This window comes from Mycosarcoma maydis, chromosome 1 (genome assembly GCF_000328475.2).
Source record: "Mycosarcoma maydis chromosome 1, whole genome shotgun sequence".
Lineage (NCBI taxonomy): Eukaryota > Fungi > Basidiomycota > Ustilaginomycetes > Ustilaginales > Mycosarcoma > Mycosarcoma maydis.
This window is the reverse complement of record NC_026478.1, coordinates 781,398-805,860: the sequence shown is the minus strand read 5'-3', so window position 1 is coordinate 805,860 and position 24,463 is coordinate 781,398. Positions and strand designations below refer to the sequence as shown.

Below are 24,463 nucleotides of genomic sequence, written 5' to 3'. Positions count from 1 at the left end.
AAGCCGACCAAAGGCGCATTCAGACAAAGTCAGGCGGACCGAAATGTAAGTGGGTGTGGTGGGTGTGACTGGCACTCTGCGACTGCCGAGCTGCGAGCAGCAAGCAGCGAGCGCGCTTTGCCCATTCACGATTTCTGTCTGCTGGACTCAGACTGTGTCTCTCAAGCTGGCTTCGAACGTCGCTCAGCTTGCCTCTTGGCTGTTTTGGCGGCGAGCGAGATGATACGACCGAGTTCGCACCTGCATCTTCAGAATCACGCATCTAGCCTCGTTACGACATCTCCTTCTCCTCTCCATCTCCACCTTTTATCCATCGAATCTCTACGTCGCTTTACATCAGCAGTTGCACTCCTTTCATTTGGCTCTGTCATCGTCCTAGCACCACCTTTCGCATCTCCTCACCTATCTGAAACGATCTCGGGTCTCTTGTTCGAACCATCCTCGCACCGTTCAACACCGCAGCAAAGGCGCCAATCTACTCATCTTCGATTCAGCATTCTGGTCTTCGTCAGACTTCACAGCCACCAATCACAGTTCTTCTCGATACAGACCCGCTGTTGAGCAACGAAACTCGAATTTCGACGGACGTTAATACTCCCATCAACCAAGCTCTGTATCAATCGCTTTGAACAGTTGAAATCCAGTTTGCCACGTCAATCCGCCTCGCCTCGTCTCGCCTTGCCTCGTCTCGCTCCAAGTTTAGAACGTAAGTCAGCGAGTCACAGATCGACCACCCCCGACTTCTCTCAGTGTCTGTTACTGTTGTCCTCCTAGCTCAATGCATCCGAGTGAGCGCTCTCGGCGCAGAATCGGCAACAAGGAGATGCAACAGGGATGGATGCTTTGTTGATGCCTGAGCAGATGGTGACGTCGTGCCTCAGCTCAGGCGATCGCTCAGATGTGATCCTCGAGACCAAGGCTACGTGCTTTCCACCAAGTTGCCCATATGGGGCAAGAGTCGTCTTGCAGCTTCTGTACTCTGCACCAGGTGGCTCCTAGCTTGAGCGCTCTTACCCAGACAACTCGGCTGGGATTCCTACTCCTACCCGTGGAGATTCTGGAGATTCCGTGCCTGACCTTATGTTTGCTCTACTTTTTCCGTACTCGATCTTTCACATTGCCTCGCGGATCGTCGCCCTTCTGCCGAACTCGATGCCTGCCACTGCCACCATATACATTCGGACCAGCAGAACACAAGCATGCAGACCATCAAGTGTGTCGTCGTCGGAGATGGTGCGGTCGGTAAGACCTGCCTGTTGATCTCGTACACCACCAACAAGTTTCCCTCGGAGTATGTTCCGACAGTGTTTGACAACTACGCCGTGACTGTCATGATTGGCGAGGATCCGTACACACTCGGATTGTTCGATACCGCCGGTCAGGAGGACTACGACCGACTGCGACCGCTTTCATACCCGCAGACGGATGTCTTCCTGGTCTGCTTCTCGGTCACCTCACCAGCCTCGTTCGAAAATGTCAAGGAAAAGTGGTTCCCGGAGGTGCATCACCATTGCCCTGGTGTGCCGTGCCTGATTGTGGGAACCCAGGTGGATTTGCGCGACGACCACGCCGTCATCGAGAAGCTTGCACGTTCAAAGCAGCGTCCTGTGCCCTTTGAGGCGGGTGAGCGTTTGGCGAGAGAGTTGGGTGCGGTCAAGTACGTCGAGTGCTCGGCGCTGACGCAAAAGGGATTGAAAAACGTCTTCGACGAGGCCATCGTGGCTGCGCTGGAACCACCTGTAATCCGCAAGAAGTCCAAGTGCGCCATTCTCTGAACATACCCTCACCCCAGCTTTTTCGGAGAGCCTGCTTTGCTCGTCTTTTTGTCACCATGACAATTTTCGCTCGCCTTCGCAGCCCGACAACGGTACCCTCTTGCAGGTCTTTGGATGCCGCAGTCCGCAAGCTGAAAATGCTCGAACTCAGGTCGCAACGTGATGCGCTCTTTCGCAAGTAGCATGTTGCTTCACAGTCTCAGCAACGCACTCAGCATCGAAACTCGCCCTCATCCCCTTTCTCGTTCTGGCACCTGCTACACCTCTTTGTCCATCAGCCGTTTTTCGCTCTTGATCATTTACCTCTTGTTCGACTCGACATAAACTCATCTCGATGCCAGACTCACCGATCGGGTTCTTTGCTGATCGAGAAGTGCAATGTTCCGCTGCCACCTTTCCCTCTCCTTGCTTTTGCGCGTCTCTTCACACTCTGCGTCCCTGCGCCCCTCCTCTGTGCCCCATTTCCGTTGCGTGTTCACGCTTGACGATGTACGAACTTTCATGCAATCCACCAGACCGCCTTCAGATTGAACGTAGCCTGCATGGCTCTGGGCGTAGATACTTTGCGACGCTTTCAGCTTCTCTTTCTGCTTGCGTTTGGAGTTTAGGTTGGCTTATCTGTGTACGCAAAAGGGTCACGCCGCGCTTCTGTCTCTTCAGTGAAGGTACCTCATCTCAATGCTGAGGTGCTCGCTTTGAGCATCGCGACATGATGGCTGTAGGGCATTGTGATACATTTCTTTCCCTCAAGCTGTTTGGGGTAATTGCCCAGGCTTTGCTGCGGATGCCATGTTTTGTTTCAGGTGGCTGAGGTGTTGTGATCGGTCAATTCACAATTTCGTGGCGACGACGGACTTGTGGTGTGGATGTGGGCGGTTACAACGATCGATTCATTGATTCATGATTTGCGGAAAAACAAGTGATGCGTGATGGGATGAAAGCTCGTGATTGTGCAACCCCTTTTCTGGTACAGCTTTGGTATAGCTGCAGGGTGCAGGTACAACGGGCGCACGTCCCTCGCAGTCGTGAGTGACGGTGCTATCACGTATACAGCTCGGATGGATGCCATCCGACGATCCTATTCCTATCACATTTTAACACCCGGCAACATCACCTCCTCCAAAGATCCCGACTTGTTCCTCGCAGCCATTGCCAATCTACCGACTCGATCTAGTGGATAGCGCTGTTGAACGGACTGTGAATTGCTTCCTTCTCTTCGACCATTCCCATCACTGAGGCCACGCCAGTTCGCCGCAACGCAGTGGACGCCGATCCTTTTCGGCAACAGTGCACGGTCTTCTCATCATGAAGCTCGCAGCCTCTCTCACGCCGTGGCTAGTGCTGGCGTTCAGCTTTTCCGCTCTCCCTTCAAGTACGTACGCTGTGCCAAGGGGCAGCAATCTGGCATCTTCCAATGATGCTGCTTTCTATATCAGCGCCGAGCGTTTGACGCACTCGACTCCAAGGCGTATGGATGGATTCCAGCGCATGCTCGATCGCAGGTACAGGCAGCAGCAGCAGAGGGCTGCTATCCAGCTCAAGCAGTCTCACACAGAGAGCAACAGCATTGACGTTCTAAGTCGCATGTGGACTGCTGTCAGCGCCGCTCTGCCTTCGCAGCAGGGCATCGGCTCGACTTTGGCAAGCTACGTCGAGTATATCACCGTCGATGCTATTTCTCCCAACAAAAAGAGCAAGCACGACATCAAGGAGCCCGCATACCATCGACAACCCCTGGACCACTTCGACAATACCACGCAGGCTCAATTCGATCAGCGCTTCTTCTACTCGACACGCCATTACAAACCTGCCTCTGCTCGCAACAAGGGTGAAGCTGTGCCCATCTACATCTTGGACAGCGGCGAGGCCGATGCCACCGCTCGCATTCCCTTCCTCGACACTGGTATTCTCGACATTCTCTCAAAAGCAACAGGAGGTATCGGGATTGTGCTGGAACATCGTTACTATGGAACATCGCTTCCCAACCGCACCGACCTTGGACCAGGCGATACGTGGGGGGTCGATCAGCTCCGATGGTTGACCAACAAGCAGGCACTTGAGGACTCGGCAGACTTTATCCGACACCTCAGTATTCCGGGCACGGACAATTCGGAGAAGCGCAAGATCATCTATTACGGTGGCAGCTACCCTGGTGCTCGTTCAGCTCACATGCGACTGCTTTATCCCGAGCTTGTTCATGGTGCCATCGCTTCAAGCGCGGTTGTGACAGCTGTCGACGAGTTCCCCGAGTACTTTTACCCAGTCGCTCGTGGCGCACCCACCAATTGCAGCCAAGCGATCCAGGCGGCCATCGCTGGTATCGACGAGATTGTGGCGCCCAACCCACTGACAGGCGGAGACCAGCCCGATCGAGACGCAAATCGAACACAGCAGCTTCTCGAGCTCTTTGGTCTCGAGGGTCTCACCAACCTCGGGGACCTGGCCAACCTCAACACGTTCCCGCTCGGCTCTTTCCAGAGCCTCAATTGGGATCCTGCTGTCACGTCGACCGAGTTCGGCCAATTTTGCCAAGTGCTCACCACCTATGGCGCCGGCGGCAGCTACGAGCAAGGCTCGGTCAGCGAGCATCTAGAATCGAAAGGCTTGAACGTTTCTCGCGAGGTTCACGCGTACGCACACTACATTCGGACCAACTACGTGCAGCCCTGTACTCAGGGTGAGGACGGCGAGCGAGGCGCTTCACCGGACGACTGCTTCGGCACCGACTTTGATGCTTTTGCGTCTGAGACCAAATTGAGTGCTGATCGCGCGTGGACTTTCCAATACTGCTCGACGTGGGGCTACATCATGACGGCGCCACCCGTGTCACGCTACCTACCTACACGCGACGGTAAGAGCAAGTACTTTGTCTCTTCGGGACCCAAGTTGGTCTCGACGCTTCTCGACTACGCGTATGCGCACGAGATATGCGAAAAGGGATTCCCCGCGGGCAAGTTCTTCACCATGCCCGCGCGTCCAGACATCGACGAGGTCAACAAGCTCGGCAACTTCGAGCTCTCGGTCGACAGGCTCGCGTTTGTCGATGGACAGTACGATCCCTGGCGACCAGCTACCGTGCATAGCGAAGAGTTCGCCTACGGAGGAAACAGGCCGGATACAATCCAGAGACCGTTCAAGTTGATTCCGGATTGCTGGCATCACTGCGACGAGAACGGGGTCAAAGATGATACCAAAACGCCGCAGAGAGTGAGATTGATCCATGAACAACAGCTCGAGTTTGTCAAGGCTTGGCTCAAGCAGGATTGACGACGGTGCTCGCGTTTTCTTGAACCGTCTGTACACAGCGCTGGAATGGTAGTAGACAAGTTGAGAACGGACTGACGAGAACACTGGAACATCACGCTTGGGTAGATCGTGTGAATGTGAAGGTAATTCGGATGAGGGGGGAAAAAGTACATTGAGGCCAAGACTGGAGTGGTTTGAGCGAAGCGTGGCGACATCAGGATCTTCTTCTTTTAGACGGCGCCTGTTGCTCGTCTTGGTGTTGGACCGATGCGTCGTCGTCATCGGTGTACGTGGTCATGTCGTCCATCTGCAGGTCGTCTTCGTCCTCATCGTCGAACGACTGCATGTCGTCGTCGTCGTCGTCATCATCTGCACTGCTCGCGGTGGGATCGAGGTGCTTTTTGAGGCCCTTCATCTTCCTGGTCTGCAGAGCGCTCAGATCCTGTTTGCCCACATGGATCCTGCCGACAGTATCGCCCATGTCGTCGGTTTCGATGTTCTTCTTGGCGCCCTCCTTGCCCTGTCGGTTCTTCTCAGCTTGCGTCTTGGGTCTGCGTAGGGCTTGGGTGAGCATATCGATGCTGGCGGGTCTTCGTCGTCGCAGTTGAAAGTCAAACGAGGGGCCGCATTCTTGCAGTTCGACGCGCGGAATCTTGGAGCCGCTAGCGAGGAGTTGGACGGTGTAGACACGGAAGAGGATGAGTGTGTTGGCGGGCGAAGTGAGCGTGGTGGAGGTGGACGGTGTGATGAGCGTACCGTTAGGAGTAAGACCTGCTGCCTTGTACAGGTCGGCCAGAGTGTCACCTTGAGCAGCATCGTTCGAGGCGGATGTCTTTGCGTTCGCGGAGGATGTCGGTGCAGCAGTGACCGAAATTACATGTTGCAGTCCACTTAGAGCGATCTGGTTGGTCTTCAACTCTTCGCCGCGATAGAAATCCAAGAGCATGCTCTTAAACTGCTGGTATGCGCCCGTCTCGTCATGCTCGGTCGGCTCAGCTCCGGCAATCATGCTCGTACTCGCTTCTGCCGGCGTCGCAAACTGCGGTCCATTGAAATGAAACAACGGCCTCATCCCAATCCCTGGTCTAGCCACCCCCTTGAACTCGGTCATACTCTTGGCGTCCACCACGCCCATCTCCAACATATCCAAAACCTGACCATCAAACATGCGGATCCAAGTCAAATTGTCCGGTCTCTTCTTCTGCGAATTGCCAAACATGAACAGCGACGCATCGTTCTTGGATGACCAGAATTCGAACGACGACGTGTCTTCGAATGGCAAAGCCTCGTTCTTCTTGTTGAAGCTGATCGAATCGGGTTTCTTGAGCAGGTTCAATTCTGTCAGTGCAATGTTCAGTCGAGCCGAAGAGTGAGCGCCTTTGACAAAGACCGCCGTCTTGGCTGCTTCATACTCGCGAGCTTGGCGTTTTTCGAGCGCTCGTTTGGAACGAGCGTTTTTGGGTTTGGCCACTCGCATCATCGTGTTGACGTTGGGCGTAGGGGAGAAACTCTCTGCTTGTCTGCACTTGCGAATGCTGTTCGCCTTGTACCTTCTGATGTTTGAGCCTGATGTGGACGATCAGAAAGAGTCGACGATAGGTCGGGACGGAGGTGTTTTCAACGACAAGGAGGTAGAAGGCTACCGCAGAGTGGAGCAGGTAGAAGAAATTCGGTCATACCGAACCCTTTTTTTTCGTTTCCTCCTTCCATTTACAAATTATTCTTCTTCCTCACCAAGCCAAACTGAACTCAAAAAAAAAAAAAACACACACACACACACACACACACAAAATGGCTGCTTATATAAGCCAAATTTGGTTGTCTCTACACATCTGCAGGATGAGAACACGAACGTGGAATTTTTTGGCCAAGGCTCTGTATGCTCCACTCGAAGCCTTTTTTTTTTAAAAAAAAAAAAAAACTCCTTTCTTCCTGAAACTCTGGAGTCGCTCACTTTGTGTCTGAGAACACAGCGTTGAATCCGCCACCATTCTTGCATCGATCCTTCCTCCCGGCTCCACACTTGAATCTCAAGATGATTAGCGCATTACACTGGATCGCGAGGGGCAAGAGCCTGGCGCATCCCAAAAAGTACGTCCTCGACGATGACGAGATGGAGCGTGTCTCCAAGATGGCCAATGTGCAATTCGAGGATGCCAAGGCACAGCTCGAGCGTGCGCAGCGCGATATTGCACGTGGCAAGGATCCATTCGCGCCGAACACGGGTAACGATGACGATGAGGACGAGGACGAGTGGAAGGATGACGACGAAGACGACAAGATGGACGAGGACGGCGATGCAGCCATGACCGAGGATGTCACCGATGCATCCAAGACCAAGGAAGATCCGGACGACCTTTCGCGCTACAACCTCGACGAATACGACGACGACGACGTACAAGCTCCGGCGACCGCCGGTGCATTTAGCAACATTCGCGGACTTGCAGTCTACCAATCCAACCAAGACGATCCTTACATCACCATTCAGGACGACGCTGAAAAGGACGACGAGGAGGAACGCGAGGAACTCGAAGTGTACCCAACCGACAACTTGATCATCACGGCCAAGACCGAAGACGACGTATCGCAGCTCGAAGCGCATATTTACGCTGCTAGCGACGCCAACCTGTATGTGCATCATGATCTGATGCTACCCTCCTTCCCGCTGTGCCTGGAGTGGCTTGACTACACCCCCGCCCGCTCTGTCAGCAGTGCTGACCAGAACACGACCAACGCAGCCGGGGACACGGGCAACTTTATCGCAGTGGGAACCATGGATCCCGAAATCGAGATTTGGAGCATGGACGTGGTGGATGGAATGTATCCAGATGCGATTCTGGGACGTAAGACCGAAACGGACCAACTCAATGCACCACTTGGAACGGGCAAGAAGAAGCGCAAGCAGTCCAAGGCGCGTGTGGCGAATGATGCTTATCACGTGGATGCGGTCTTGGGACTCTCTTGGAACCCGGTAGCGCGAAATTTGTTGGCTTCAGCCTCGGCCGACTGTACGGTGAAGCTGTGGGATCTTTCGCGACCGCACACGAGCGAGGAATCGACGGCGTTTAGGACGTTTAATTCGCACACGGACAAAGTGCAGTCGGTTGCATGGCAATGCAAAGCGATTGGAGGTGAGGCGAGTGGAGCAGCGAATCCGGCGGTGTTGCTCACTGGCTCGTACGATAAGACAATCCGTGTGTTTGACACGCGCACTGCGGATGTAGCTTCGGTCGTATCCATCGGTAGTGATGTCGAGAGTGTCGTATGGGACGGATGGTCCGCTTCGTGCACTTCGTTTGTATGTTCGCTCGAATCGGGCATTGTTCAATCCTACGATATCCGCTCGCCGTCCGCATCGATTTGGACATTGCAAGCACACGACACAGCCTGCACCGCCGTCGACATCTCCCCGCACATCCCACACTGTCTGCTGACCGCCTCCTCTGACCGTAGCATCAAACTCTGGTCGCTCTCCCCCTCTTCGACCGACACATCCCATCCCGCCGCAATCAACCTCGTTCTCTCCCGCGATCTCGGTCTAGGCAAACTCTTTACCGCCAAATTTAGCCCCAACGACCCGCTCACCCTCGCAGCCGCCGGCTCAGCAGGCCAACTCCAAGTCTTCAACGCCCTCAGCAACCCAGCCGTCCGAAAAACTTTCGCCCACTCTCTCCGCTCCCTCAAAGACGATCTCAAAGTCGATCTCGACGGCACAGAACCCAGCAGAGGCGACGGCATCATCAGGATCCAAGACGACGATGACGACGATGACAGCGACCATGACGCCGATATGCAGCAGTGACAAACGCTATCGCCTTCCATCCTCAAACATCACGTCTCAGCCTCTCTCCATGCATATCGTCCGCACCACCCAGATCAATCCACAAAAGTATGATTACTTCACACTCACCACCTTGTAATACAAACCGCTGCAACCAAGAAAAGACGCAGCATCCAAGTGTGTGCTCTCCTATTCGTGATTCGGTGTGCTCATGTCACCTCTCGAGCAAGAAACTTGCAAACCCCCACGGTGGCAGCTTTCTGGTATTGGTTTGCTTCTTTGCCGCGCCAGCCGCTGCGCCTGCTGCTGCTGCTGCGCCATCGTACGCACCACCGGCACCCGCCGCAACCAAGCCAAACACAGGATGACCTATGGGCACCTGCACCTCTTCCGCCTGTAAATGGAACCACAGCAACGTCGTCTGCCTGACCGCCACCTCGATCAACGGTTGGCTCGGTTTGCCACTCCTCAACAGGATCGCCGAATTCACCTGTTCTGCCAGCGCCACCTTTCTGGAGCGATGCAAGAAGCGACGTACGGGCGAGCGCTCGACGTCGGTGTAGGCGAGCAAAGCGGTGACCTGCTCGAGCTCCTTGAGGTACATGGCACGCCAGAAGCTCGGTAGCTTTTGCGCCGAAGCGTAGAGCCCCTGTGCGTAGGCGAGAGCTGAATGCAGAGCCGGATTCAGCGCTGCATTGGTGCCCGTCGCCGAGGTGGTGGAGCCATTGGAGGAGGACGCGGACGGTGCGGGCGACGCTGCGCGAGAGATGGCTGAAGCAGCAATGCCCGGCGTGGTAGATGCGAGCGAAGGCAGGCCGCTATTCGATGCGCTCAGTTGGGGCGTGGAGGAAGGCACCAGTTGCGCCGAGGACGCAGATCGGATGGCTTCGATAAATACTTGGATCTGCATATTGAGCAGCAGGTGGTCAGGTTCCATCGAGGTAGGGTTCGCCGGGAGCACTTTTTCGCTAGTACTGCTAGAGCTGGCGCTACTACTGGCTTTCGTGCGCGACGCTTTTGAAACGTTCGAGCTGCCGCTGCCACTGGCGGCTGCAGCGCTGCTGTTGAGCACGGTAGGAAAGCATTCGTTGATCATGTCCATCGCTTGTCGGATTTGGCCCGAAATGATGTATTCCTTGATTTGCTTGCGTGCGCGAACATTCCGAAGATCTTCCGCGGTGAGGTCAGGGCTGATGTCGACGTCGATCTCGTCTGGCACATCCTCCAACTCGGACGTGGCCAGCTCTGCATCCTCGAGGTCTTGGTCATCATCCTGCGCTTGTTCGTAGACAGCTGCATTGCTTCTAGAACCGGAAGAGTGGCCATTCGAGTGGCTCGGCGCGCCATTCGACAAGCCGTAGCTGTGCTCACGCTGATGGAATGTAGAAGCGTCGGTATGTTCCGAAGATGTGGGAAGCAAATTTTCCACTTCGATCTCCATGCTCGAGTCGTCGCGCGAGAGCGGAGGTGCGGACAAAGGATGCGCCTGACGTCCACCTGCATTGCCTGTTGTGATAGTTCGAAGAGGCGAGTCGGCGACGGGAGCTGCAGGACTCCTTGAGCCAGATGCGGTGGAGGTAGAGGGGGCTGTGCGAATGCCGGTGGAGCTCGAACCAGGAGCATCAGCCGAGTTGACAAGCGTGGATGACTCACACCCGTATAAATCACCGATGATGCCATCCTTGGCAAAAGCAGTGGCGGTTTCGGTGTAGCAGTGATGCAAGAGATAATTGAGTACCAACTTGCGCAGGTTAGCAGGCGATGTGAGGTCGGCATCATCCGATGAAGACGGCTGAGCCGACTGCGAGCCGCCCACTCGCTCAATCGTGGAGGACTGCATGGAAGTCAAGCAGGCCGGAATTGGACGTGCTAGCTATGGACAGCAGCAATCCAGATAGCAAAGATCGATGAGATCAAAAGGAAGCAGGGAGGATGTCGCTGTTCGTCGAAGCGCACAAAGCGTTTTGAATGCGAGTTTGGCGATCGGAGGACAATCACGAATCGTTGATCCAAGTAGGGTAAGATCTGATTGCTCTGTTTTGCGCGTGTTCTATCGGGGCTACGCTGTATTACTCCAAGGTTGAGGATTAGCTTACGGTCAAAAAATTTGGGTATGTGAAAGTGTGTGCAAGTGAGAGAGAGAAAGGGAGAGCGCAGCTGCAATCACGGATCGTGAATGTGATCTGTGTGTGTGGTGCCAGAAGTGGAGTTAGGCTGAGTGACGAGCGTGAGAGGTCCTGGCTGGCTGCGTAAATCACGAATGGCTGGCTGACTATGACTCCAGTTGTGAGTGTCACTATCGGCTCATGCGTTACGGCCTGAACCCTTTGATCGTTAAAGTGGCACAGCCGGCCTGCCAGTACGTGATATGTGCACTCACCTGCAGCAGTAAAGTTACAGCAAACCCGTGTGACTCTCGAGAAATCACGAAAAGCAACACCGTGCAGCAATAATCGTGATTCAGAATCGTGGATCACATCAAAATCCCAGTTGTTGTTGGCACAACTTAAGTTAGTCGTGAGTCCACGGTCAGAGTCAGAGTGAGTCACGAGTCTGTAAGTGTGAAGCGCTCTCTTTCACGTTTGTCAAGAGCTACTGCGGCTGCATCGCGCAACATCAACTGAACTCAATCGCTTTGGGGACTTCAAACCAGCACATCACCAACGCATTCCCACTTCGAATCGAACAACACTTGTGGAATCACCAATTTCATCTCCTTGCACCGGACTACTAGCACAACAGCCCAAGCTGTGGTGGGAGCATAATCGTGATTGACGTCGTGGGAGGGACCCACGACCGATAGGTGCCGTCGGCCAGCTCCCACGCGTGACGTCCATCTTACCTCTGTCAAATCGTGAATCGTGAATCGTGGATTCGTGATTTACAACGGACATTTTTCAAGCATGTTAAGCTCGACCGCCATGAACGCGTTGGTGAGTGCGTCGCGCGTGGCGGCTCCACTTTACACCTCGGTGAATTTTGACACAGACACCCACTTAGGATCTGGTACCAGATTGCACGCTCCAGCTTCGACTCGAGTCAAAACAGACACAGGACATGTCAAACAAACACCATATCGCTCTTCTACAGCAAGCAACCCCTCCGTCTCTCGCCATATACCTGCTACGCCAATATCGTCATTATTGCTACCTAGGAACATCAGCAGTCATCCTCTTCAAGCTATCGCTTACCATTTCTCCTCTAAGCTTCGGACTCAACTTCTCATGCTGATGGGTCGTTGTTCTTCGATTCACAAGGCTGTCGTCAAGTTTTCCGCAGGATCTTTGAGACTGACTCATCCCCACACCCTCTTGGTTACACTTGGTTACATCATCAACATAGCTACCTCAGCTTTGATGCTCGTCTGAATCGGAAAAGTCGCTGCTTCGACATGAACAGGTCAGCAAGGGCGCACAGGTCCACGAAGATCCCCAACGTTAAGCTCCGTCCTGCCCAAAGAGGCTTGGCTGAATCAATATCGGCGTCTTCCTCTTCTTCAAACAAGCGATCACGCCAACAAGACGATCTGCTTGATGACCGCGAAGATGCGGCGCACTTTCGTCGACTCCGAGACGATGGACACGACCATGGCGCGCATCTGGACGCCGACTTTATCGGATCTTCCGCCCGTCCGCTCAAGGGTGCCATCATATCCATCACCGGTCTCAGCGATCTCAAGCCCATTCTGACTCAATATGCTCGTGAACTCGGAGCCAGAGTTGAAGGAAACCTCACTGAAGACGTCACTCATCTCATTGCTGACCGCCCCGGTTCCGAAAAGTACCGTTTTGCGCTCCAACTTGGCATGCATATTATCCGCCCCGACTGGATCCTAGACGTTCGTCAAGCATGGCTCGCCGGTGACAATGTGGATGCTGAACAGCTCGAACAACAACATCAGCTGCCCGCCTTGAGCAACATCACCCTCTGCTTCTCCGCTCTGGTCGGGGCAGAACGTCGTAAATTCGCTGGCCTAGCGAAAGAGCTCGGTGCTACTGTATCCGACGAGCTGCGTTTCGATGGCACCATTACGCATCTCGTCTCTGCCACCGCCGACCCTAATGCGTCTAGCAGCGTACAGCATCTTCTTCACTTTCTCGATCGAGCTCGCCACGGTCGAAATGGCTCTCGAGAGCAGGCAGCATCCCGCATCTTGGCAGTACGTCCAGAATGGCTTATCGACTGTCAGCAAGCTGGAGGTTGCCTGGACGAAGCAATCTACTCCATATTTGCCATGCTTCCAGATCAACGTAGGCGCTCTGCCCTCATCGACAAAGCACGCTCCAAACTTACTTCGCCGTTTATCCGACACGAAGAACACGTCACTCTTCCATTTCAAAGCCCTTTCATTGCTTCGAGCCGATCCAAGTTGACCCTGGCTGAAACTGACTCTCTGGCGCGCAACTCCCGCAAAGGCGGCGCCGATCCTCAAGATGTCGACGATGAACAGCCTATCACATTGGGTTCAAGACAGAAAGCGGCAGCTGCTGCTGAAAAATCCTTCGACAATATCCTATCTCAACTCAGAAGCCACTCGAATGCGTTCAATACAACACGGAACACTCCCAACTCAGAGTCAGATACCCTTCTTGCATCTCGTCCAGACGCACCAACCTCCACTTCCGCATCCTTATCTACATCTGCGCAGCCGTCCGCGCTGGCTCCCACATCCACGTCCGTCCCTGCTCCACACAATCCACATCGCAACAGCCTTCTACGCATGTCCCGTGCTTCTAGCTTCTCGCCCGTGCCAACGGCTCCCCGCGTCACGTCTCTCAGCATGCGAAAGAACATGATCAATGCCAGCAAGCTCGTCACCCTGCCGCACTCTAGTCAGTCTAGCGGTTCGCAGCAGATTGCAACCAGCAGCCGCGAGGGTTGTTTCCATGCAAAGACTTTCGCTACGCGCCTGGACGACTTCCATCGCCAAAAGGTGCTCGAACAAGTGTTGCGGGACAATGGCGCCACCATCCTCCGCCTGGACCCGGCGACCCCGCCTGACTTTGTGGTTGTAGATCCAAAAGCACCTGCTGCCTCTTTGAGGCCGCTTGTCGATGCCAACATGACACCGGTGCTGCATTTCTGGATCGAGTACTGCCTTCACCATGAAACGTTTGTCGAGCCAAAGGAATATTTCGCTGCCTTGCCTGCTCTGGTGCCCCAACCGTTGCCCGACGGTGAGCATTTGAGGCTGATGCTACTCGGCTTCGACCCTGATTCGCCAGAGCTCTACCACGCTCAGAAACTTGTCGTAGAGATGGGCGGCAGCATTATTACTCATTGGAAAGCCGAGTCTTTGACACACGTCGTCTGCGCCACACAGGAGAGCTTTGAAGGAAAACATGCTCAACATGCACGCAGCTGTGGTGTTCCCGTTGTCGGACTTGACTTCATCATCAAAGCAAGGCAGTCCGGTCGTCTGCTTCCGCCGCCCGTCTCCATTGCGATTACGGAGCCATCTTCATCGGCCCTGACCACGAGCAGCAGCAGCAGCAGCGGCGGCACCGCAACCAACATGTACTCTGCCATGGCTGCCTCAAATGAACACCACATTCACGATAGTCTGGTCCAGTCTGGTCCAGATCTGCCCTTGGCAGGCTGCACCGTTTCGAGAACCAAAGCATTGGCCTCTCAAAGTGTGGTACTCGAACGCAAGGCTTTGCAGCTCGGAGCTTGTTGGCAAGCACAGGCTAGTGTGTCGACGACACATCTCCTTCATGGCGGCTCTGGCATACCTCGCGAGGCCAAAGAACTCAAGACCGGTGTGTTCCTTGTGCACCCAAAATGGCTCGAAAAGTGCATCGAGCAGAACATTCGAGTCGATGAGAGTCTTTTCCCTTCTTCAATGGATCCGTCCAGATCGCTGCTCACTGTGCTGTCCAGTTCAGATGGATCTGCTAGCGGTGACTTTCTCTCGCAAGCATCACAGAACCTCTTGCAGCACGGAACGAGATACACCCAGGCGAGCCAACGGACCCATGCAGAGCTCATTGCGGCGGCCAAGCCGTGGCACCGGTCAATCTCGGCAGACGCCACGAGATGCAATGACGGCAACCAGCTCCTCGGCAGAGCGGAGGAAGCGGATGGTCGACACATACGAGGCCGATCGGAAGAGATTACCTTGATGCAAGGAGTAGGCGATGAAGTAGGAGACGCAGACTTGATGCTTCAGGATGCCAAATTTGACGCTGATGTGACGCTCACAGGGTACATGGCTCAAGGTGATGTGAGCATGGATGCTGACGACACTGCCCCAGCTCCCTCAAGTCAAACACTTTTCGAAGATGAAGAGGCCGCAGCTGACGAAGAAATTGGTGAAGTGCGCGGCGTGAAAAGTGTGGGCTCCGAAACGAAGGACCAAGCTAAGACAAAGGAGCTCGACATGCTCAAGTCAGCTCAAAAGGAGATGGTGTCAGCAGACAAAGTCATCGAGCTCCTGAACCGCCGAACGTTGGCCTCAGCCACTCGCAAGAAGAATCGCCTCCCGCCACGCGCCCGCAAGCAGCGCTCTGACGAGGAGGTGAAGCGCAGCAGCGGTTCGACCGACGCCAAGCTTGCTCCAGAAAAGGTGCTCGAAGCACAAGCACGGCTCGATGCTCAACGCGCTGCCGAGGCTGCTGCTCAAGGGTACTCGCTCGGCATGGACAAGGAGGTAGGCTTACCACCTAGTAGTCAGACGGGTCAGAGCTTCGATGCCAGCGTTCGCATTGTGTATGATGATCCTGCTGCGGTGAGGGAGCGCACAAAGCTGCTCAAAGTGCTCGCCCAGCACCAGCAACCGCTTGCTCGAGCTGTGGACGACGAGGTACCGGCCGATGGCAACGAAGATCGCACCGGAAACGTCCGGATGGAGAGGATCGGAGATGCTGCTCACGCGAATGGCGCTCTCAAGCGCGGAGCCGAAGACACTTTCGGTGCTGCAAGACAAAGCAAAGCTTATTGGGAGAATCGCAACAGCGAGAGTCCGAACAAACGGCCTGCCGTTCGTCGACAGCCACTGGCGCGGCGCTGACATGCGTACTTTAGCGCATTCACGCTTGTGCGCAGTGGTCAACACATCTTCCAGTATTCACACTCACGATTCGTCGTTCACGATTGAACACATGTTAGACATATCTTACGGAGAACCGTATATCTCCGCATCACCCGCAAAACATTACTGCATCTTGTTACATCTGACAGCTTATGAACGGAATCTGTTCAGAAGGAGATAGGCATGATCAATCAGTTGAAACTCGTACATAACTCTCATCATCAAAGTTTCGGTCGGAATTGCCTTGCGTGAGCAAGGCTCTTTCTCGTCAAGTGTCGTGCTTGGCAGGGGTTTGGGTTAGTAACTTGGGCGTGTTGGTGGTTCAGGTTGCGTGATTCGTGTGGTAGTCGCAACTCATGACTGTAGTCACGAGTGTGGAAAAATCCGTTTGGACCCTGAACGCGTGCAATTCGTGATTCTGATTCGAGGCGCGTCAGCTTTGGTTAACGTAGAACTCTGTGTATGCAGACACTCACAGACTAACGCTTCGAGATTCCGATCCACCTTCCATCCACTTTCCATCCATCTCGTCAATCTTGTTGCTCACCTGTCGCTCTGTGACAATGAGCACCCCAAGCTTGGCTTCCCTAATAATCTTCTTTCCTATAACTACGAGAGCCGAACACATCTAACAACCTCATCTCTGTGGAGCCAGTGACTTACCGAATTGCCCTCATACTGTACAACAATACGCAACACCATCTTTATACCCTTTCGTCCACTGATAACACAAACATAGGAGGACAAACAACTGACAGAAAGCCACCTCTATGGCTTCTCAAGCCTCACGTCGGTTCCATGAAGCCGGTGTAGGCTCACGGACCGGATTACGGCTTTCTGCAGTCGCAAGAGACCAGGATGGATTCGAAGATCTGGAAGCCTTCTACAAGGCTAGTCAAGCCGCACTTGATCACCAGAAACAGCAGCATCCGGATGAGCTGGAAGATGACGATGAAGACTACGACTCCTTTGACGAGGCGACCTTCAATCGACGTCGTCAGGCGGCGTCGAGTAGTAGCATGATGGACATTCAGAACAGCTCGGCGCCTTCGCCAAGATCGTTGCTGCGCTCATCGCGTGGCTCGGCAGCTGTAGCATCCGTCAGCTCCCCAGAACGCGCAGGCCAAGCGCATGGAAACATCACTCTAGCAGATGACGACGACCAACTTGATCTGCCAGAACTGTCGACGGGCTCGAGAAGCTTCAATCTCGTAACCATGGCTAGTAACGACGCTAACGACGATGAAGAGCCCGAGCAGCGATTGCGGGCACCTTCAACTCCACAGCGTGGCCTGTCGGAACGGAAAGCAGGAACACTTCCCAACGCCAAAAGAAAGGGTAAAGAGCCCGTGACAGCACGCCGCAACATCCAGCTCTCAGATTCGGACGACGACGATATCCTCGCTTCCATACAACAACGGCTAGAATCTGCGTACGACGATGAACAAGACCAGTGGCCAATGAGCGAAGACGAAATCGTTCCTGTAAAGCCCTCTCCGGCTAAGATGACTACAGCAGCTGCTTCCTCCCACACAAAACCGCGAAAGCGATCGAGGATGACAAAGGGAACGGCTGATGAGAGACCCGCCGTATCTGCACCATCAGGTGCATCTTCAAAGCGACCCAAGAAAGCAAAGGAACCAACAAACGAGAGCTCTGTAGTAACCGCTCCACCAGCTGCATCCTCAAAGAACAAACCAGAACGGCCCCCAAAGAGTCGTGCTGTGGAGAAAGAACCCGAACCCGAACCTGAACTCGCATTCGGGCTCGACGAAGATGAACCGGAGCCAGCTCACTTTGCGGCACGATCTTCGTCAATATCAACCCCGCCGCCTGCAGCTAAGCAGCTTCCAAAACGGAAACGAGGCGAGCCGGCGAAGAAATCATCTGCCGAGCAACCGGCTGCCGCTTCTCGTGTCCCTCAGAAAGCAAGCACGACGAGCACTGGTGTTGGGCGGCCGGCGGCAAGCAGCGAAAAGCACAAAGCGACCAAACCCAAAAAAGTGGCAGACGAAGTTGTGGAACGAGTGCGCTTGCAACCTCGCGAGGCGACCGTGATTAATGAGAACGGCGTGCGCAGAAGCACTCGACAGCGATTCGCACCACTCGAATACTGGCGTGGCGAACGCATCCGATATGGCCGACCCAGTCTACCGTCGGGTACCACTCCTGACGATCTTTGCGGCTCGCAAGGTCGAGGAGAGGACGAATTCGAGGAGGACCCCAGCATGATGCTCGTGCGCAGACGGGTACCCGTACTCGACATCAAGGAGGTCATTCGCGTCCCGCGCGCTCCTGGCGAAGGCACGTTCTCTGGCACAACGATGCGTGCTCGCACCACTACACGTCGCAAAGTCGAGCGCAAGAGCGAAGAACGCGCCCCACGCCTGACTCCACAAACCCGCGTCCCTGAAGATGAAGACGAGTATGCCCGCCTCGACCCTACGGCCGACACCATCTACGTGGAAGATGGATGGGACGAAGAAACGGTCGAGACAGGTATGGTGATCAAGGATGAAGCAAGCGCTGAAGTCGAGGTGAGCGTCGTACGCACCAAAGCGACCCATCGACCGATTCCTGTTGCCAACCAAAGATTCCGCTTCGAAAAGTTTTTCAACTCCGGTGGAGTTATGGCGACGGGTATCCTGCATCTACCCCCGGGGGCGAGCAAGCCGACCAAATCGGCCAAAGACAACAGCTTTGTGTTCTGCGTCTTGCAAGGCGCACTGCGAGCTTCGGTGCACAGGAAGAGCTTCATCATCGGGCCAAAGGGTGTCTTTCAGGTGCCCGCCGGAAACACGTACTCGCTTGAAAACATTTGTCAGCGCGAGGTGCATCTGTTCTTCGCTCAGTGCATCAAAACCAAGATAGCCAATGCGGGTGATCTGACGATGTTCACGCAGATGTCAGATACGAGCTATGGTACGCCTGGATTCAAAGCGGGGTTGTACAGCCATGACCAGCGGGGAGGTCGAGATGATCAGCGATTGGAGGATGAGATGAGAAAGACGACAGAGAGCGCGGCGGGTGAATCTATGCAGCTCCAGCAACAGCGTGGCAACGGAAAGGTGCTTGACCATCGGCCCGTGTTGACAGCACGCAGCGATGCCGACGATAGCGACGAGGACGATTTCGAGCTCAGTCGTCGGGTCAAGTCGGCCAAGCGCGTTTTTCGCAAACTGTAGCATCCCCGTAAAACCTCGTCTCTCCCGCGCCTCACCACTGTCTTTTGTGACACAATGCCATACAGTCATGAGTTCGAGCGACAAGATTGGTGAATGTATGTACTCGTGAATGAGATCCGCTAATGCAACGCACGACGTGATCCGATGTCGAACTTCCGCGGCTATGCTTTGGTCTGGTCTTATTGGTCTCGGCGACAGCAGCGCGTATACTCACGATGTACTAGTAATTTAGAAAAGGACAACCTAACACCTTGATTCACCAGATGTGATCTTCCGATTTGGGCAGGAAAGGAACTGTGTAACTGCTGGCTGTGCGGTTCGTGGTTAAGTTACTTGTTGTCTCTATTTTCACATTCACGATTTTGGGTTGGACTGCGACTTGCCTCCCACTGACCACGATATACCGACGGTACGACTTTGACGAGGCGCATCCAAGGTACACGGCAGAAGATGGCTACAACACAGCACAGCTTATAGCATGCGAGGCACAAGGGCGCGAGACATTGTCGATATACGTGCTCGGCTGCACACGTCACGTGCAGCATTCACTTGGACGTCCAGATCTGTGTCGGCAACAGCAGCCACGGCTTGCTTGAGGCATCACACTGACAGCAACTGGAGACTCTATCCGATACGTCAAGCAATTCAATCACCTGCATATAAACTACAGAGCCGTCACCTGAGCGAAGCCAATGCGATCCTAGCCTCGCACCATGGCCCGCAAAAAGGCGAGCGTGTCGTCGTTGCACTCTCCGGAGGCGTCGATTCGTCCGTCACCGCCGCTCTGCTCGCACAAGCAGACTTCGACCTTGAAGCCGTCTTCATGCGCAACTGGAACGAGCTCGACGAATCGGGCCGTATGCAACCCGGTTCCGGTGGTGCGTCAGGCTGCACGTGGCAGCGAGACTGGCAAGACGTACAATCAGTGTGTCGTCACCTCGGCAATATCCCTGTCAAGATGATCGATCTGAGCAAGGAGTATTGGACGCAAGTGTTCGAACCAGCACTGCAAGACTGGCAGCAGGGTACAACTCCGAATCCGGACGTGAGCTGCAATAAGGAGATAAAGTTCGGCGCTCTCATGGATCGGCTCATACGCACAGGCGACCATGGTGGAAGCAAGAGCTGGTTGGCCACGGGACACTACGCGCATGTAGCCTGGCAACAACAAGGCGATCGCACAAGACCGATGTTGATGAGGGCAAAGGATAGGAGCAAGGATCAAACCTACTACCTATCGTCGGTCGGTGAGGATAAATTAGCACATGCACACTTCCCGCTAGCCCATTTGCTCAAAACGCAAGTTCGAGAGCTGGCCAAGAAGTTCCAGCTGCCAACCGCCGAGAGAAGAGAGTCAATGGGCATCTGCTTTATCGGCACGCGCGGCTCGAACGGCGGTGCGGTTTCCAACACCCAAGGCTTCTCGACGTTTCTCAACGGATACATCCCTTCAGCTCCAGGAGACATGGTTGATGAATCAGGTCGAGTCGTATCCAAACACTGTGGACTTCACACTCTGACTGTAGGTCAAGGTGCACGTATCCGTGGCGCAACGTCGAAGTACTACGTCGCAAAGAAGGATATCCCCAACAACAAAATTGTTGTGGTACAGGGTAAAGATCATCCGATGCTGTTGTGTACACGGTTGTACGTGCGTGATATCGAGTGGATATGGAGGGAGCCGCCACCCGAACTCAAATACGATGGCGTAGGCAGAGTCACACTTCTGGCACAGGTACGACATCGACAAGTCGAGTCCGAATGCGTGGTTAGCAGATTCAAGCAAGGGAAGAACGGATACGTAGTCCAGTTCACCGAGCCGGTGCTGGCTGTTGCGCCAGGTCAAGTGCTGGGCCTGTGGAGAGGGAATTGGTGCTTAGGCAGCGCAGTGATAGAATCTGTTGACACCGTGTACGATGATCTGGCCCAGTAAAGATCAGGCTCCTTCTTCGTTGATCCTAGCATCATATGCATGCATTCGTGATTTGTACTTCTACCGCTTCTAATCTATCATAGCCTTAGAAAGTATACATGGTACGACCGACGTTGCAAGCAGCAGCATCGTTCACTGTACAACATCGCGATCTGTCGATCCAGACTTGCCTGATTCCCGATCCAATTTCGAACTAAAGTTGAGCCGGAGTCGTGGGTTAAAAATACCGTAACACCGCACAGGTCAATACCGTGTTCACGCTTCACTTGGCGCTTCGGTGGTTAGAGGGGGAAATACGTTTTTCCACGCCTTAGCATTGTTTGAAGCTTTTGCACCTTCCGACACTTCCGAACGCACACCCTTGTCTGGCGTACTGACAGAGTTTGTCTCTACGGTTGGGCTGAGCACGACGACAGCTCAAGTAACGCAACGAAATCGCTGACAACAGACACATAGGCATTTCATCCGCACCACCATATCCACCAGCCTTTCCCGCCATCACGACATCAACCATGTCAACGTACGCATCAACCTCATCTGGTTCCGCGCCTGACGGCCCAAGGACGCTTCGCCTCCACGTCTGGGGCACATCACCTACATTGCCCACTCTTGACCCAGCATCGCTCTACGCGGCATCACTTCTTCGTGCCACTTTTGCGCACAAAGGTGATGTGCAGTTGCAGCTTGCGTCGGCGTCAACGTCGCTCGCACGCGTGCCGTTGCTCCAGGTGCTCGAAGGCAACAACGAAACTGTCGAGTTGATTGACAGTGTTGAAGCCATTAAGTCGTTCTGTACCGCCGTCGGTCTCGATTCTGCGTTGGTGTCGGACGAGGAGCTCGAAGCAAAACACACTGCTCTTCACGCATTTGTAGACGACCATCTGCTCGACCTCATCCTACATTCACTCTTTAGTCTTCCGGCCAACTTCCGCACCGTGACCGCCTCAGCATATTCCTCGGTCGGCGGTATCGAAGCTCCCGCCTCTTCGTTGGCAAAGCTTGCCTCTTTGCCTTTGCGGTTCCAGCCTTCTATCCCCTCGCGCCTGCGTAACGTGGTTGAAACACGTCTCACAGCCGTCGGACTGTGGGGATTGGGAGGCAAAGAAGCTCTTGCGCAGTCGGGCGAAGCAGACGACCTAGCAGCTAGAGCAGGCATCATCCCCGCCAGGAAGCAAGGCTTGGGTCAATCGGCAAAGCAAGCGGTACACGACGAGTTTGAACGATCCAAGCTCGTCTCCAAGTGGAGAGAGGTTCTCGATGTTATCGACGCGGCTCTCGGCGGTGGCATGTATTTGTTCGGAGGAAGCAAAGTGAGCAGTCTGGATGCGCATGTATTTGGATATCTCGCCCCGCTGCTTTTCGCCTCTCCCAAAATGCCCGTGGATATCCTGCCAAGGCTTGTCAAGACGTCGTACCCCCGACTAGCGCATTACCTTACAAAGATGAACCAACAGCTCTTCCCCGGCCCGGATGAGCTGAGCCTCTGGGCCACACATACCGAAGTACTTTCCAGCCCGCCTACTGTCCCGACATCTTCATCAACACCTTTGTCAGGTCTTCTTTCGTACATTTGGCCCTTCTCGGCGCCTACAACTTCGAATAAGGCAAGTTCACCTTCCACCACCGACTCCACCCCTGCGGCGGCGGCTGCCGACTCGATTCCACGTACAACACCAACAGCGACAAGGCAGCAGCAGCAGAGACAGTCCCGTCCTTCCGCGTCGCCTGAAGACCGCAGATTGCGTTTGGGTCGCGCTCTGTGGGTCTGCTCGGCGCTGATTGGGTTGGTCGGGTATACGTTTGCCAGCGGCATTGTGAGTGTGCGTTTTGTCGACAGTGACGAGCTCATGGAGGAAGAGGAGGAGGAAGAGGAGGAAGAGGATGGGTGGCAAGTGCAAAGCGAGGACGTTCTGGACGACGAATTGGACGAGATGGAGTTGAGCGATCAAGACGATGACGAGTACTGAAGTTGGGCGAGCATGGCTGTCGTGATCTCTCTGCTGATGTAGTCTTTAGCATTAAGCCGCTGGTGAGAAGGGTGAATCTGATATTGGTTCTTTCATCTTTCGTTAATGGGGTTGCAGGTTGTGAACGTGGGCCATGTGCTGACATTGATGTTTTTGCTTCCTCTACACACACTTCTGCTTTCGTCTGCCATTGCAACGTCATACAGCCTACGACTAATTTGACACAACACGATCCGAGCACGAGCTGTGGTATTGCGACCAGCAGCAACCCATTCTGCGTACGCTCTTGTTTGACGACTAGCTCGGATACGTGCGCCCAAAACTACCACATCGTGACGGGCACGTTCAACTCGCGCTCGCTGTTCGTGCTCACGTACGACGTGCTCAACTCGAAGCTCTCGATCCTGCACAGCATCCGCGCCGAAGGGCCTCACCAATACCTCGCGCTCGGCGTTTCTTCGAGGCAACAACAGACGGTGTACGCCACCACATGGGGCACGCCTTCGGCGCTCTCGGCGTGGCACGTTTCGCCGACCGACTACTCGCTTTCGTTCGGCAATCGACGCGAGATCACGGCTACGGGAAGTTATGTACATGTTCAACCGCCACCGTACTTGACGCGCTCTGCACCTGGATTTGGATCGCTGCCTGGAGTGGCGAGGTGGCTGGGCTCGGCAGGTGGGCCCACTGGTGAGCTCCATACGCTGGATCCGGAAACTGGACGCATCGAGACGCGCGTCAAAGAGATGATTTTTCTGGCTGGCGGTGAAAAGCAGCTTGCGACGGCCGATAAGACGCGCAAAGCGCTCCGCTACGGTGCTCACAGCTTCGACTGTTCGGCTTCGTCGAGCTCGGGTCAAGGCCAGGTGGCATATGTGGCGGATTTGGGGGCGAATGCTATTCAAGCGTATCGATTCGCATCGCTGGACCATCTGTATACGATAGTGTCCAAGAGGGAGGAGGATGGACCGAGACACGTGATCCCTCATCCCGAGTGGCCGCTGGTGTTTACGGTTACGGAGCATTCGAATTATGTGGATGCGTACCAGGTGCCGCCGTACGACTCGGATATCAAGGAGGGAGCGAGGCATGTGGCCGAGGCGGACCTGCTCACACCGCAACAAGCGGCTTCTGGACGTTCTAACTGGCGTGGTGATACGCTGCGATTTTCGTCGGACCTCCGATACATCTATGCCACAACGCGTGGCAAGACCATGTCGAATAAAGGCCTGCTTGTTGCGCTGCGTCTGACGATTACGCCGAGTAGCTCAGGGATTCACGTGGATCTGCGTGAAGTTGCACGTTTCCACACTCGTACGAGCGGCGGTAAGGCGAATGCGATCGAACTCGCACCGACGCGCATTATGGACGGTCTGGATCACATGGTTCTTACCGATGACGAGCAGGGCTGGATCGACGTGGTTGCATTTGACCTGAATGAGCCTAGCTTCCATGTCAAGGCTTCTACACAACTGCCGCCAATTCAACATCATCACCAACCCCAACCACAAGGCGCAAGCCATGCCATCTGGCTTTTGTAATC

At 54.6% G+C, this 24,463-nt stretch overlaps 9 protein-coding genes across 9 annotated transcripts; 7 read left to right on the top strand and 2 right to left on the bottom strand.

Moving 5' to 3' along the window:
* Positions 1-1,199: 1,199 nt before the first annotated feature.
* On the top strand, positions 1,200-1,775 carry UMAG_00295 (Rho family GTPase CDC42; the record flags this gene model as incomplete). Its single annotated transcript, XM_011387905.1, has 1 exon — positions 1,200-1,775. One exon carries the CDS (start codon positions 1,200-1,202, stop codon positions 1,773-1,775), a length of 576 nt encoding a protein of 191 aa, XP_011386207.1.
* Positions 1,776-3,080: 1,305 nt separating this feature from the next.
* UMAG_10091 (uncharacterized protein) lies at positions 3,081-5,042 on the top strand (the record flags this gene model as incomplete). Its single annotated transcript, XM_011388347.1, has 1 exon — positions 3,081-5,042. The coding sequence occupies one exon, from the start codon at positions 3,081-3,083 to the stop codon at positions 5,040-5,042; it is 1,962 nt and encodes a 653-aa protein (XP_011386649.1).
* A 193-nt stretch (positions 5,043-5,235) lies between these two features.
* UMAG_00293 (rRNA-binding ribosome biosynthesis protein RPF2) lies at positions 5,236-6,501 on the bottom strand (the record flags this gene model as incomplete). Its single annotated transcript, XM_011387904.1, has 1 exon — positions 5,236-6,501. One exon carries the CDS (start codon positions 6,499-6,501, stop codon positions 5,236-5,238), a length of 1,266 nt encoding a protein of 421 aa, XP_011386206.1.
* A 555-nt stretch (positions 6,502-7,056) lies between these two features.
* Positions 7,057-8,823, top strand: UMAG_00292 (rRNA-processing protein PWP1; the record flags this gene model as incomplete). The annotated part of the gene is made up of 1 exon (XM_011387903.1): positions 7,057-8,823. One exon carries the CDS (start codon positions 7,057-7,059, stop codon positions 8,821-8,823), a length of 1,767 nt encoding a protein of 588 aa, XP_011386205.1.
* Positions 8,824-9,016: 193 nt separating this feature from the next.
* Positions 9,017-10,642, bottom strand: UMAG_00291 (uncharacterized protein; the record flags this gene model as incomplete). Its single annotated transcript, XM_011387902.1, has 1 exon — positions 9,017-10,642. The coding sequence occupies one exon, from the start codon at positions 10,640-10,642 to the stop codon at positions 9,017-9,019; it is 1,626 nt and encodes a 541-aa protein (XP_011386204.1).
* Positions 10,643-12,193: 1,551 nt separating this feature from the next.
* Positions 12,194-15,814, top strand: UMAG_00290 (uncharacterized protein; the record flags this gene model as incomplete). Its single annotated transcript, XM_011387901.1, has 1 exon — positions 12,194-15,814. The coding sequence occupies one exon, from the start codon at positions 12,194-12,196 to the stop codon at positions 15,812-15,814; it is 3,621 nt and encodes a 1,206-aa protein (XP_011386203.1).
* A 791-nt stretch (positions 15,815-16,605) lies between these two features.
* On the top strand, positions 16,606-19,020 carry UMAG_00289 (uncharacterized protein; the record flags this gene model as incomplete). Its single annotated transcript, XM_011387900.1, has 1 exon — positions 16,606-19,020. One exon carries the CDS (start codon positions 16,606-16,608, stop codon positions 19,018-19,020), a length of 2,415 nt encoding a protein of 804 aa, XP_011386202.1.
* Positions 19,021-19,498: 478 nt separating this feature from the next.
* On the top strand, positions 19,499-20,953 carry UMAG_00288 (uncharacterized protein; the record flags this gene model as incomplete). The annotated part of the gene is made up of 1 exon (XM_011387899.1): positions 19,499-20,953. The coding sequence occupies one exon, from the start codon at positions 19,499-19,501 to the stop codon at positions 20,951-20,953; it is 1,455 nt and encodes a 484-aa protein (XP_011386201.1).
* Positions 20,954-21,465: 512 nt separating this feature from the next.
* On the top strand, positions 21,466-24,461 carry UMAG_10089 (uncharacterized protein; the record flags this gene model as incomplete). Its single annotated transcript, XM_011388346.1, has 2 exons — positions 21,466-22,767; positions 23,127-24,461. 2 exons carry the CDS (start codon positions 21,466-21,468, stop codon positions 24,459-24,461), a joined length of 2,637 nt encoding a protein of 878 aa, XP_011386648.1.
* Positions 24,462-24,463: the final 2 nt, after the last annotated feature.